This window comes from Ambystoma mexicanum, chromosome 2q (genome assembly GCF_040938575.1).
Source record: "Ambystoma mexicanum isolate Mex_15411 chromosome 2q, UKY_AmexF1_1, whole genome shotgun sequence".
NCBI classification, from domain to species: Eukaryota; Metazoa; Chordata; class Amphibia; order Caudata; family Ambystomatidae; genus Ambystoma; species Ambystoma mexicanum.
The window spans coordinates 319,579,056-319,595,290 of NC_090924.1; the positions used below are offsets into that span (position 1 = coordinate 319,579,056).

General features: G+C 40.5%; 1 protein-coding gene across 1 annotated transcript in view; it reads right to left on the bottom strand.

Moving 5' to 3' along the window:
- Positions 1-1,576: 1,576 nt before the first annotated feature.
- RPL3L (ribosomal protein L3 like) overlaps positions 1,577-16,235 on the bottom strand; it is a 320,999-nt gene continuing 306,340 nt past the window's right edge. The window contains exon 10 of the mRNA XM_069647298.1: positions 1,577-1,721. Coding sequence (XP_069503399.1) covers positions 1,662-1,721 — 60 coding nt within the window. The 3' untranslated portion in view covers positions 1,577-1,661. The remainder of the gene's footprint in view (positions 1,722-16,235) is intronic.

The window sequence follows — 16,235 nt, forward strand, 5'->3', positions numbered from 1 at the left end:
ACACTATCTCCACGAAGCAGACAGACCCCCTCATGCACTCTGCCTCTCTCTGGTCCATCTTTCAGGAACCTTGCCTTGTCTCTCCTTTTCATCTGAGCGCGTCCACCACAAACCCGACCCTGAAACCCACGAAGCTGTGTAATCGACAGTGGCCCGTGTAATCGATCTTAAATGGACCCTGAGCACGGCAATGCTTCAAAGTCAAACGCACCTAGGTCAAGTAATTGGATCAATTTGAAGGAGGACAATCAATTACAGATGAATCTTCAACTGTAGTAAGCACTGAATGTGACTCTAAAACATATAAGGGTGGGCATTGCTGGCCCAACTAGACATGTAAGGTGGGAATTTCAGACGAAGCACTCATGAAAGCATCCAGTAAACCTGCACTTGACAGGAATCCTGAGAGTGGGCTGGATATTGTTCTCAAATGGGCTCAGAGGGTGGGCAATACATTGAACTTAAATGCACCTTAGGCCAAGCAATTAGGTCAATTTGAAGGAGAACAATCAATTACAGCTGAATCTACATCTGTAGTGAGCACTGTATTCATCTCTAAAGCATAAGACGGTGGACATTGCCGCCACAACTAGACATGTGATTGTGTGATTGTGGAACCGTTTCACACTTGAAGGACCTGTGGAGGGTAATTTATCACTCTAAGATCCGCTCAGAGACTGAGTTTCCATCTATTTATTTATTGGTTTATTTGTTTACTTGTTCATAGCACTTAGATTGTATGTAAGACTAAGCATCGCTGTATGCATGTGGATCAAATCCAGGGGGTAGACATGCTTGTTTGTGCAGCTAACACATTTTTTACTCACACCCAGCACCTTCGAAACTTAGCCGAAGGCACGGCTTCACTCCCACACACCTGGACACACATATAACACAAGAGAAACAGGTTGGCAGAAAAAGTCACGATCCACAGCATTTGTATCTGTACAAATAAACAGTAGGCAACGAGGCTGCAGGTGACTGGGAAGAGTGGATATACTGCCAATATAATTCCACTGTGTTTAATCACATATAACACAAACAATATTGCACAACACATCTGCCATAAGTATGAAGCTATCTTTCACAACAACATTTTGAACTGTAGCTACTCACATAATCTCTATCTCTCTAGCCACATAAACACAATTCCCCCCCAGATTAGTTCATAGTATTCCTCCTTTCTGCACATTCACTTGCCATTCAGACATGGGTGCCTAGCAGTTTCTTGACCACCCTTTTCAGCTTTAATGGCCAACATGCACTCATGCATTATAGCACCTCCCAATGTTCCCATATCTGGACTTCGGTCCCTCCGAGGGCGTTCAACCAACAGCGAATTGAGACCATAATTACATTACAAATGACAAGAATGAATGAATGAACGCCTATCTGTGGTCTTTATCCTTTTGAAGATGCAGATTTCTGGCAGCACACATTAGTCCAGGTTGCGGGCCCATAAATAACATGCACCCAGTACAATATTTTCTACTGCTTATTCCTCTTTCTATGCACCCAGACATTAGCCTACCTCAACAACCTTCTTTTGGATGATCAAATAAGAAAGGAAAGCTGATTGAGTTGAAAAGTCACTTTATTACAATATCTGACATAAACTTGGCAAGTCTCTGTCGCCCATATGATGCTTGGTCTGGTGGCCACTATAGTTCTTCTTGAGGCTCCTGCTTGTCCAAGAGGCCATGGTGCTTCTTCTGGGGGCCCTAAAACAATAAAAAACTGGATTAGTCAAATATTGTCTCAGGATTGTCAAATATTGTCTCAGAGCCTTTTCTAGCAACTAAAAGGTACACGATGATAAATAGACTTTGAGTCGCTGAGTCTGTGCACTCAAAGAAAGGCACACTTAAAATATATTCAGATTGGACACTGTTGATATGTCGTTGAACAACAAAATGGCTGCCACTGTGCTTAGCAAGTCCCACTGTAATGCAAGTAGCATCTACAACATACAACCCAATAATGATGTCTTTCGGTTCAATTAATTGGTTTACAGGGTTATCCTTGATCTGTATACTAATCTTTCACACTGATTGTCAGTTGCACAACATTTATTGTTTGAGAACATTGACAATATAGTGACTACTGAAAATTAAAAACATATGTTGAACTTACACAAGTTCATCACTGGACACCATGTCTGAATATCCACTCAAACCTAGTCAACGGTGCAACACCTAATGACACCAGTGACATCACTCCTTCACCTGCCAAGCCTAAAACTGCCCACAAGATCCTACAATACAAGTTCAGTTGCTGCATTTATGACATCATAAGAAAGATTTTGGGGCCCTGGAATAATTTCCCCTTGGATTACGCTCTGCTCTCTATGATGGTCATGTGCAATGCTTTCCCTTTCCATGATAAACAGTTCTCATTTGTTCTTATTTCATTATAGGCTGGTCTCAATTGTCCACTGACTATGATTGCCAGGTGACATGTATTAGCTCATCCTGATGTCCAGTCCCATTCACTCAAGCCCACGATAAATAGTGCACAGGCACCCTGCATGTTAGGACTCTTTTCTAGATTAGTCTGAAAGACAGGTGTCAGGTTGACCCTTACCTACGGGTCTTGAACTATGGAGTGATCCACGCTTATTGTAGCGCACACACATAGCCTCAGGCCTACAGAAATACTAGTCTTGTTTTGTCACACCTGTCCTTTCTCAAAGGCAGGGTGTGTCATGGGGGCACTGGGGTACAGATAAGAGTTAAAAGATGATTATAAAATGAATGTAAAATAATTGGCATGTCCACCACCATACAGAGAGGATGAAGCTGCACCGGAAAGACTGGAGGCAGCAAAAACCTCAGGATACAAGTGGCACTGAACAGCTAGCATCTGCAGCCACAGCTAAGCAGGCCCTAATGACCACAACGATGTGACCTACACCAACATGAGCAACAACAGAAGGGGAGAAACAGACATGCGACATGAAACTGAAAAGCCAATAATAATTCCCAATGTAATGTGTGAAAATCCAGCATCCTCCAAATAATTGAAAGTAGCGTAGATAAAGGTTACGCAGAGGTGTAGCAGAAGAGGCCTGCTATGGCTCCAATGTGATGATGATATCACACAGTATCAGCAATAGGATTCAAAATATATTGCAACAATCATGACATTGCCAATGCACACGTGTAGGAGCACACCGCCGTAAGACCCGTGATGTATCAGTGAGTCGGCCTCTGGTGCAAGAGCATGTCCTCAGCAAATAAACACATACAATCACTTGGTTCACTGCAGATACAGAGCCATGAAGTTTACAAATCATTTGAATTTTCCTTTGATATTGCCGATATTGAAGATGTTGACACTCATGCTGGATCAATACTATTGTGAATAACACAAACTGGTCCCAAGTCTATATATAACTTAATGCAATCATTCAATAAACTATACAGTGCATCTGCCTTGTATTGCATTAAATATTTGTTTGGTCCTTTCTGTTTGTCCATTGCTCTTCAGGTGGTATCAAAAATTAGATTTATAGTGAATTCCAAAACTGTTTCACAGGTCATGTCAGAAATTAAAAATATCAGTGGAGTAACCTCGAAATGAAATAGCTCTACAAGAAACATTTTTAAAATTAACAGGGTATATATTACTGCCGATAATGTAAAATGGTGTTTGTGTGGCACAGTAGATAGCTCTACTGTCATGTTTAAACAAATTGGCATGCTTGGAACTTAATGATTTATGTAACAACAATCAATTGTGTCTTTTTTCTTTCACGACGCCCTATTACAGAACTGCCATTAAACCACCACAAAACCACAAGACTCCTGTAAAGATTCAGGGGTTATATTGAGTTTCGAAAACAGCATAAACAGTCCCTCCATTTAAATCTGTTCAAACAAAAGAATAATTTCTGTATCTTTCAGTGGAAACTGTACTGGCTATGGTGGAAGAATAAATGATGCAGCCAAAGGATGCCTGGATGCCTTTATGGTTTTCTTCATAGGACAAGGCATTACTCCACAGATGGGCTTCAGGTAGCTACATGACATTAGCACATGTAGCTTGTTACTGACCTTCTCTCATCCGATTAGAATGTTTAGAGTGCAGTCAATAACTACTGGTATTGACTGCATTCTGAACATTCTATCTTCATAAGCAGACAGGCAAACAAAAATACAATTTGCAGGCAAGATTTTGTTACTGACCTTCTCTCATCCGATTAGAATGTTTAGAGTGCAGTCAATAACTAATGGTATTGACTGCATTCTGAACATTCTATCTTCATAAGCAGACAGGCAAACAAAAATACAATTTCCAGGCAAGATTTTGTTTCAACAAGACGCTCCCTCTCTGCCATAACCTGCTATTTAACACATGAAATATAAAGCAAAAACATTGGAAAATGCGGTCACTTTCTTATAGATAAACTGTTTACTTGTACACAACATGCTCATGTTAAATTAAACCCTCTCCAGTATGCAATTGAAATGCTTAACTTATGAAGACACCCTTGCTGATTAAATAGCATAAAATAAAAGCAAGCACATTTAATTTACTGTTTGTCGATTTATTTTCTCATTATTAAACTAAAGGCTTTTACTCCACCACCAAAACTCCAAAATATGATTTGCTAGTCCCACAATATGCTATTAGCTAATAAACCGAGGTAGGGCTCATTATCCCTGTGGATAATGACCCTGTGCTAATGTGCAATTATAAATCATTCCATTTACTCCATCTGGTTGTAAAGAAAAGGGGTGAAATGAAACTGGATGAACCCTGTTATATCTCAGACTGTGGTGAGATGGGACATCTTCTAGGGATGATTTTATGAATCCATTTCTCCTGATTAATGATTACTGTGCTTCTAGATGCTGCAATACAGGACCTAACATAAATAGGCTTCACTCCATGGATCAGCTATTCGACTAGATCCTCCAAAACATGTGTAACTAAATTCAACAGAGAAGTCTTTCAACCGCTGCTTGAGAGATTCCTCTCAATGAAATAACACTATCAATTGGCCACCCCTGCACACCACCATTGGACCTTCACATCCACTGCTCATGTGCCATACAATCCAGTACATTCTTTCATGGGGTCATGGAAACACGAGAAGGAGATCACATCTAGCACACAACCTGCACGCTCTCTTGATGAAAAACCATTGCCCCCCACACTCCCAGAGGTTTTATAGTACAACTCCCATCAGCCCCAGTCAGTATAGTCAATGGTGAATGAACATGGGAGTTGTGGTCCAAAACATCAGACGAGCTACAGGTTGAAAGACATAACAACCACTCACAGTTAGTTGGTTTAATGCTCATTAATTAATGTAGAATGTATGAGATCCTTTATTCTGAAGCACAAAGAGGAAAACAGTGACTCCCAGTAATATGGAATGTTAAATCAATCCAAAGTTCAACCTACAACACCAAACAGGGTTAGATACAAACACAACACTGCCGCAGCTAGAGGGAGGAGTCAACTGGGATTGGAGAGGAGGGTCAAAAGGAGCTACCAGAAACAAATGGGACAGGTGGCAGGCTAGGAAATGGGGCACATCTGATTTGCATGGTGAGGAGTGATTAGATAATGAGTGGCCAATAGTGTAAACCAAAAAGAATTCTGAAATAAAGTGGAGCATTGTCAAAGCAGTGGCAATCCAGGAGAGGTCATCAAATAGGATACTGTGAAGATAAGCATGAGACTGAACGAAAACTGATATCTTGATGCACATATGAATTACATTGGAATCCACAAGCTTCCAAAAAGTTACTCATGTAACATTTGTTTCTCTTAAGGTTGGCACATACAGCGCGCATTAGGAGGAAGAGTTGAATGGTGAAGTTGGCGGAGTGAAATCAAGTGTTATGCAGTATATCCATGTATCATTTGGAACCCTAACTCAAAATCTATACTACATAAATGTATTTCTTGCAATGCAATCCTGGATGCATGCACACTGTATGCACCTTAATGCTCGAGGAACTTAGATACTCTTCTCCCCAGCATCTTCTCTACCCCTTCCAACTTCCTCCCACTTCCATTTACTTTCCTCCCTATGATCCTGTTGACTCCTCTTTCTCGTTGGCTTGGCACATCTCCCATGTATTTTATTTTTTATGTTACTTGACACTTATATAGTGCACAAAACCCTGAGGTATGTAGGCACGTTTAATTTAAGAATACGGTTACAGTAAGTGCTTCAGATTATAGAGAAGGAAGCGTAAGAGGTGAATTACATTGTGGAAAGTACAAAAGTTAATACAACATACGCCAAGTGCACAAGAGAAGTACATGGTGAGCACATCTATTGGCCCGGACCCGAGTTGCCAGGCAACAGCAGCACACAGATACGCAGTCAATCAATGGGCAAATACATGGTGCCTACCCCATGTTGCACGGCGGCAGCAGTACACAGATGCGAAAGTCACTCAATGGGCAAATACATGGTGCCTACCCCATATTGCAGGGTGGCAGCAGCACACAGATGCAAAAGTCCCACGCCAGCTATTCAAAATTCAAAAGGCATGTCCCTTTCTCTCTTTTCATGCTACTAAACGTGTTATCTGTGCTCTTGTCCTCCCTCGTATTGACTACTACTCTGCACTGCATGCTGGTCTTCCTGCATATATACTTGCTCCTCTATGCTCCATCTTTAATTCTAGTCTCTTCTGCCTATTTCCCCCCTACTTCTATTTTCCCCTCACTTCATTCCCTTTCCAGGTTCTCTTTTGTATATCAGATAGTTTGTCATGTTTTATGCATTGTATTCCAACGTATACACAGTCTTACCCTCTGCCTCCTTGCCTTCCTTCTTCCTCACCCTATTTCCTTGATGCATTGATACTTTATTCGTCCACATTTCTGCCGTGTCTTTTAACATGCAATGTTTTGGCAACAGCACTTGTTAAGCAATGAAAACAAGTATACTACAAGCAAATGAGGCTGGATGATGAAACTGTAAGTGGAAGGATTTCCATAAGCATCATGTTATGGAATATTTACTGGCTTGCCTGATAAATCAGAATGGGCTGTCTTTAAATGAATGTGCAGACTAAAACAAAGTTTGTCCAGTGAAAATCGGTAGGTTTGAAGCGATAGATGAAATGATGATTGAAGACTATACAGGAGCCAAATGCACTCTACAGAGCATATGTTCCCCACAGCCACAGGCATTGTATGTCTTGATAAATGATCATGGAAGCTCTGCCCATGCATGGGATGGTCCAGGTGATTGAACACTCCAGTGAAAAGTGCTGAAAATATATCAGCAATGAGCAGGATACAGGGTGACGTTAACTATGCAACTCAAGTACCCAGGAAGACAAGGTGACAGAAATCTCAGGCGAAGTAAGGCTTCCCAGTTATCTTGGTTGTGTACTGCAGTGGTCCATTACCAAGGGGAACATTAGACAACTCTATAATTTCTGAAGTTAAAGGTAAAGAACAAAGGAATCTATCCCCTTCATCAGTGAATAGGCTTGTATCAACAGACCAATCCAGACATCGTAAGAAACATGGAACCTACAAAAGGGAATACGTTTAATTAAAAAAAGAAAAAAGGATTCAGCCAAAGTAAGAAGACATGGTCGAATTTCAGTACAGTAGTGTTGAAGGGGCAAGATGGATGTCTTTCTAAAATTAAGAAACTTCATGAAGACTATATTAATAAGAGGGTACATACACCTAGGATTTTAGGGTGGCAACATCATGGTAGTGTTGGTCAAGGTACAGTAAAGAGGTGTTGAAAATGATACCTAAAATCAACTGCAGCCTAAATTATCTATTTGTTTTCTTTACGATGGTTATAGTTTTTTAGACTCTCCAAGTTTCTTGCCTTCTCTCTGGCTTAGTGTCCAGACCATGCTACTGGCTTGTCTTCTCCAAAGGCTAGTGTCCTGGCCACTCTTCCAATTCCCTAGTCACGGCCATAACCTTTTCCTTCTCCAGCATCTAGGTTAGCGGTTTGGTTTTTTTCTCTATCTGCTTTCTCTGTGATCAGGTCTTCTATCTTTTCTATTTCCAGTCTCTCTTTGGCCTGGTGTTGGGTTTTTTCTCTCTCCTTCTTCTCTTTGGCAATAGTATCAGCTTTTACTTTTGCTGCCTTCTCACTATTAAGAATATGTGAATGTTGAGGAACCTTGGGCATGCACATCTTGAAGCTAATTACCGCAATAATTAGCTGGCACTTCTAAATAAGGATATCCCATCAATTAAAAAAATATATTGAGTGTGTCAATTCAGACTGGAATGTTATGAGAAATGTGCAACCTTATGGGAAATCTTGAAGAACAGCTGACACTCAGAAGAAGGTGTACCCAACAATAAAAAACATGAGGAGTGTGCCTATATGCCATGTTTTATTATCTTTTTTCTCTTTAGTTTTATTCTCTTTCATCTTTTTTCACTTAACAAATGTTCTTTTTCTGTCCTCCTTCCACTGCTTCCACTACTTCCCAAGTTTAACTTGCTTCAATGTGTTGGGTTTTATCTTCCATTCAACCTTCCCCTGGGCTTTGCCTTCTTCCACTTTTCTTCACTTCACTTCTTCACTATCACACCACTCTCCTTCACCCTGCCAGTTTTACTTTCTTACACTCTCTGGGTTTTTTCTTTCATTCCACCTTCATCCACTTTCAAGGTCTTACAGGCTGTTTTATCCTCAATCCTATACTGATCATTTTCTTCACTGTACAGTCTTTCCTCCTTTTCCAGCATTTCTCCACTCTCCAAAATGTATAACTCAAACTTTTCATTCCGAAACGCTCTTAAACTGCTGTTATGGAAGCTGATCCCCCACCCTTATTAAGGGCTTGGATTGAATGGCTTCTGATTGGCCAGAAAGATCAGGTGTCCTGTCTGACCATGCTCAGCCTCAGGCATGCTTTGCAGTTCTGAGTCTGGGACACAAGCCATCAATTTTCAATTTCTTCCCTTTGTGATGCTGCAACATGTTCAGTTGGCACTGTTGTCTTGTCTTTGCAGGAGTTCCACTTCATGAGTATCACTTGGCAGTCTCCTGTGCTCAGCAGGTTAGTTTGTTTGTTTGTTATAACATCCTTTTATGAAACATAGAGGTTTAAACCCCTTTCTGATGTTTTATGGGTTGTGTGGGGTGTCTCCCATTCAACTTATATACAGCTGTTGGCTGAAGGAGACTCATGATTGTAGTTGAAACGTTCTTCAAGACTCACTATAGTGTGAGGGAGAAGTGGAGCCATTTCTGTGTGTCTGGTTGTTGGACAAGCAAGAGTTGAACTTCACTTAACTGAATGTTAAATCGGAGTGAGCCGCAGATCTCCCATAACCTGTCCTCTTCAGAATGGGGCAGGTACTTCTGTGAGTTGATTAGGGTTTCCCCATGGTCTTCCTGAGCTAGATCTGCTTTTGGGTTCCCCAGATACATTCTGAGTTTTCCCTCTGTGGGAGAGGGGTTTCGGGGAGATATGGTCCTTTTTTGTTTTGGCTTTCAAAATGGTCTGTGAACCTTGCTCTGGGAATATGTGCATACAGGTCTTTCTTGGCGTGGAGCACCTGGCCACATCAATCACAGGTCACTGTAATGATGAACTGGAGGTCATTTAATTGCAGTAAATGGGAAAAACTAGAAAGAATGAGGGATGAGTCCGCACAGAAAACAAACACTAAATACAGGAACATTTATTTCTATCCCGAAGATGATTTATGAACTTTAGGGCAAAGGCAAAAAATAACTGGCCTAGCTAAGTAAAAGAGAGCAAATCATCGAACATCTATTAGGAATGAACTTGGCAATCTGATAATGAAAAGGGTAATGATGGAGAACTCTTTTGCCTAATATTATCATCAATTAGCACTTGAGAAGTGTCACCTACCCATCAGGTGGCTAGGAACACAGGTATGTACCAATGTCATTGTCTTCATCAAATTTTGGCTAGGTATTAAGACAAGGTCGAATTTACAGAGCCCAAGAAATTATTTCACAACAAGAATGATTATAGGGGAGAAAAGGTTTACCCCTCTCAACCACTATATGATCTTCATCAAATCTATTTGGCTCTACCGATAGAACATCAGGTGTATCACAAGTGAGTTCATAGGCCGAAAGCATAGCTATTGAACAAGCACTAGAGCCAATAACAATACTGTGGAACAACTGATTTAAGAAAGACTTTTTTTTAGCCGAAATGTCGAGGTATAGCAATGCAAGCCGGAAACAAGCTCAAAGAAGAGTAACCTTTGCAGTTCCTCTCAGCGCATGTAAAAAAAAAACACATGCTACAGAGGCAGAGGTTAAAGACGGGCGGGATCAAAAAAGAAATGAAAGAAAAAAGTGCCAAATACAACATCGCAACCAGATCCAGGAACAAGCAAAAACAAAAGAGACGGATACAAATATGGTACTGAATCTGTCCAAATGAAAGGTGGACAAATATGAAATCCAAGTACTTAGTACTTGCCCATAGCAGAAGATGTGACATCACAAATATTTTCATTGATACATAACCATTATTAAAATTAATTTGAAACTTACAGCACACTACCACAATGTTCAAACAATCAATACTTACACATAAGACCCCACTATCAATACATTAAAAAAATAATGACAATGCTAATACACAATTACTTTGATCACTGGAAACTGTAACAATAATAGACGTTGAATCACTACTCAATTATTTGGAGTATGATTATAAATTCCCAAATCAACAGAGCTCAATACCAAATCTAAACATGTGCAACATCTCAAAGAAGACAATTCCATTTACCGATTCCTTGATGCAGAAAGAAATGATTTGGAGAAAATGCAGCAATGAAAAACACCTGTGAAATCAAGCACAATCTCACCTCTGGAGAAGAGAAGCACTCCAAAGGTGCTCCTCTGAAGAACCGATAGTTACCAAACCAGCAGACAGGGCAGTAAATATCGTGACCATGGTCAGGGAAAAACATATTACCACAGCAATAGAACACCTTTCAAAAAAAGTTGGGAAGAAAATCCACTAAATCCGTCTTAGAAATATCCGAAGTGCTAATAAAAGAATGGCTTGGGGAAGGTTTAAAATATCATGCTGAAAGTGAATTCCTAACAGTTAACCATGTAACTATTCCTGCAATATACTTTCTATCCAAAATACAAATGTTCTTTTCTAGAAATCAGGCCAATTATGAGCGGGGTAGGATGGATCACAGAGCCTATGGCCAAGTTCATTGATGGACAACTAAGGGACCAAGTTGTTGCTCTACTATCAGACATACATGATTCTATGGATTTTCTAAATAAACTGAAAGTAAAATGCCAAGGAAGTGACACACTGGCAACACTGCACGTGAATGCGTTGCACAGGTCTATTAAACATTTGTGGTCTTGCCATAGAATCAAAATAGGTACTATTTCAAAGACAAATCAGTGCTACACTACATGTTTTGCATAATGATTGAATAGATGTAGGATTTCACATTGAAAAACAATATAGTTATTTTTATAACAAATATTACCACCAAATCAAGAGTGCAGCAATGGGTGATTTCTATTCACCTTCCCTGGCAAACCTATTACTGTGAAGATATGAGGCCATGCAAGCAATGTCACAAACAACAGAAGATCTTGAAAAGAACATTCATATGTGGAAAGGCTACACAGATGACACACGTGCAATTAGAGGAATACACACATAAATTAAACAGTACTTTTGAGATCCAAATCACATATACTTCTAGTAAAACGTATATAGACTTTTAAATATTTTTGAAAAAGCTATAAAAAATAGAGCCACAAACAGAAATAATCTCCCAACTCCTAAAATGAAGGCCATAGGCAAGTAATATAATCAGATCAGTTCTGTTACAGAATACTCTGCCGCCAGCAACCTGATTAAGAAAACCTTATAAAAGCATTGGCCCATATTACAATTAGACAGTGAATTGAAACAGTACATCAGAGAACATTGTGGCATGTCTTATCCGTGAGCTACACCTCTAAGGAACAAATTAAGCAAAATCCCCCTGGCAAGAGAAAAAGAAATGAGACATTATGGGCATCTGGTAAAATCAAGGGATTTTAGAAATGTGGCAAATGTAGCATTGCCAGATCACAATGTACAAAACTAAACAATATCGTACACATTCAAACACGGTTACACAATTCATTAACCGTCGGACCATTTTTGTTGTATACATATTGATTTGTACATGCAAGAAATATTACATTGGCGTTGCTAATAGAGAATTAAGGATTTGGCTTAGAGGCGATCTCTCGGCACAAAGAAATAATAATGAAAAATCCCCATAAGTACAACACCAACACACAAAATGCAGCACTATATACACACACAGACTTCCAATCTTCAGAATAATCACAATAAGCAAAAGAGATAAGAGTGACAATCTTGAACTTGAAAGGCAACAAGAAGCCAAATTCATCTTCAACTTAAGAACAATCAAAGAAGGACTGAATACAGATCAGTAACTGTGTTCCCTTAACAGTTAATGATAAACTATGTTTCAATTGGATTTATGCACATTTACTGTAACTCAACATGTATCTTGTGATTGATTGAAGCAGCATTACCAAATTGATTATAGCCAGTACCCACATTTATGAAATATCAATCGAACATTCGAACATTCATGACTGAGTGATATGATTCTCAAACAATAATGCTGACCAGAAGCAGAAAAGGGTCGACTCAAATTAAAAATTGTAATCAAAATTGCCCATGAACAGCAGTAATAAGTAAAGGATTATTTATAATAAAATGAAAGGGAACAACAAACAGTGATATCCTAGAAACAATATTGTGTATTTTCCATTCCATAAACGACTTGGGGTTAGTAAAAGGGGTTGCAGTGTACACAGTACCCTGCAAAAGCCCTTCCGAGATGCTGAAATGGGGAGCCAGCAATCTATTTTTAGATACGTTGCATGTTGATTCACAGCCATTACCGGCCCATTACGAGTTGAATGGGCCGGTAATTGCCCATTTGCGGGTGCCGGTGTGGGCGGGCTCCCGATACCCATTCTGCCCAATAGGGCAGAATGATGGTGGGGAGCATGGTTGCACCAGCACCGTTGATAACAGTGCCAGTGCAATCACGAGTTCTACTCGCGGGTGCCGCTCTGCACGCCTGGCCTGACCAGGCGTGCAGAGCAGCACCCGCGAGCAGAACTTGTAATGTAGCCATACGGTAACAACGGTGCCGGTAGCACTGCCGGCGCCGTTGTCACTGTACTGCCACATTCGTAATGAGGCCCAGAGCATAGATATGTTCCTGCAGGAGAAGAAGGTGTTGAATGGATTGAGACTGGGTAAGACTGATGGTGAAAGGTGAATGGTCAGAGTCATGGTAACCACACGTGTCTCCTATAGGTGTTCTTTTTTTATATGTCTATCGTAGTTGAGGGAGACACCAGTCAGGGCCCCACCTTTTTCAGGGTGTTCCATTCCTGTACATGACAAATATTATGCATGTTATTATTCATAGTGATTCATAATAATACACAATATTAATCTATAAATAACGAGCACCTACTGTGAGGCATAGTAGCCTGGCTGCTGCCTATGCACCTTGCTAAATGTCGAGCAGGCATAGTCTTTAGATTTTCTATTCAGAGGCATTCATGAATAGACCCATTATTAATCTATACATTGGTCTAGAATAATAAGCAGCTACTATTAGGACTAGTAACATGGCTGCTGTTTAAGCTTCTGGCTTCAACACAGGAAGTCAAACATCACAGGACATATATTTCTCCATGTCTACGACATGAGCCATTTAAATAGAGCAGGCTCCAACATAGTGAGCAGAATACTGTCCCACATGCACACCTCTTGGGGGAGGACACCTTAGTAAGACCTCAAATGAGCGGAAACAACAGGCCTGCTTTATAAATATCAGAGAGAACACTCCCCCTCACAACACCCCTCTCTCCATCCTCTGCGTTTCTCTCTTCCTGTTTTGTGAATATACCATCCTCGATGGTGGCTACCATCCCCACTTAATTTGTATTATTGTTTTAAGACCACTTATACAAGCCCGTTCTCTCATTATATGTCAGCTTTGAACATACATGAGTGAAACTGTCGATTTTCCAACATGGCAATGAGCATAACCCCGATTTTTGCCGAAAGATTGGCTTCATGACGACTTTTAAGGGGTATGACAATTTGCACCACAAGTCAGATTTTGAGAGGATAATATAAATGACTATGAATGGTCATTTATAAAAAATAGGCGTCCATAGAGTGGGGAAATAGAACACTGAGGGGCCGAGTCTGAGGTGCGTGTATTCTTCCATGTGGAGGAACACTTCACTTACAAAAAGCATATTCTGGTAAATAAAGCATGTGGTGCAAGGACATGTAAGCCTCGACTTTTGCATGTGTCTGATTTATGTCTTGACAACAGCCCTAGCAGCCATCAGGCATGCAGGGCAGCCACATGGAGGGGATTCTCCTCCCAGCAGCACTGGTTTAGCAGGACATCAATAAAAGCGTTAATATACGACACCTCTGAGGCGCTGTTAAACTCCACTGCAGACCTTTTCCCTTTATAAACAATGCATTTGATAGACTGCAACACCACTTTTCTAGTTTAAGGAAAGTTTAAGAAAACATTCTTAAATTAGAAAAGTGGCAATCTTTTAAGAAATGCTCGCAATGTCACTGGCGCACACGTTCCCCCCAGAACCAGAGCTTTCAGCAGCTTGGAAAGCAGGACACCTCCCCTCCAATACTTCCAGCCGCTTCAGAATGGTGGTGCTGGAAACTGGAGGGGAGAATATCAATTGTTCACACTCTTTGAATCATGAGCTCAGAATCGGTCCCTGACTGCCATACCACGGTTGTAAAGGTGAGGACATTCGTCATCACAGTGATACCCAACAGACACGTTCCAGACTATTACAAGTCAGATGCAGTCGAGCCGATGCTATTGCTATGCCTAATCAGGAGAAAATATTTGGTATAGAGTTTATAGCCAATCACTCACATTGCTCATTGGTAGTCACCTAAATCGTGAACGTAAGCGTGGATCGAATCAGAAGGTTATAAAATAAAATATTATTAAAGAGATTTATTTTAGGGACAATGGAGCTCATTTTCTTCAATTCGTAAATTGCCCGAAGGCGAGCGCCTACGTTTGCACTGACGTGCAAACAGGCCCCCTTCGGGCAATTTCTGCAATTTGCACAGTGGAATGCAAATGAGAAGTCTAGAGAGACGGCGGAAGCGGTTGCCATAGAAAATCATTGTTTCTTCCCAGCAGGAAAATCTCTTGCTAATAATGTATGTAAATATGTTCTCTGTAAAGTGCTATATAAATAACAAGTTATTATTATTATCAGGCTGGAGTCAGCAGACACACACGCATTCAAGCGCCTAATGAGGACGAAGTAGACGTTACCAGACACGGAAATAAAAGCTCACAACTACGCGCTTTTCAAGGAAAGCTTGAGACTTGCTGAAATACATGCAAGTTGAAAACTCTTCCAGTCAACGCACACAAATTTAGTGCTCTATATATCAGTTAGTTTTGAATAGCACTTTCTGAACGCCCTGAGGACGGCCCAGAGATGGCTGAAACACGTGTTGGCGTGTAGCTTCTGTTAATAAATCCTTAGAACTATAAGAGGGAGACCATTTTACTTTACTAGTAGAACTTATGGGTACATATACCTATCCAGATATTTTTTCTCTCCACATAACGACAGTTGGGAAGCGCAGAAAGTGAGCCATCTCCTAATACTAGTCCATTATTATTATCTTGCAAACGTGAAACCAAGTTGTTTTTGAAGGCGGAGGGAACACAGGAGGCGGTAAGGTAACCCCAACCTCTGCCTTCGAAAACAATAAAAAGCCCCTGCAGTGTGAATGGCAACGTTAAGATAGGCATAACTGTGTTACCCCTGTTTTAAGCCACTCCACTTACGCTCCGGGGACAGTGAGAATGAGCTCCAAAATGTTTTAACGAGTGCATGTACCAGAGCATTTGCTAGGATTAAATACAGGGAGGATAGCTCAGCGGCAACGTGCCCGCCTTGGAAACAAGACAACACAAAACAGCACAAGTTCGAGCCCCTGGTCTGCGCTTAGAAACCTCTGTGTATTTAAGCGCATTATAAATACGCAACTAAAACAAAAAGAAAATTACAATTACGCAACTAAAAAAAAAAAACTAAACAATTCCTGTAACAGCGCATCGATGCCTGCAGGCTGTGTGAGCACTTTAAAAATGTAAATAAATAAATAACAGCACCTATGTGA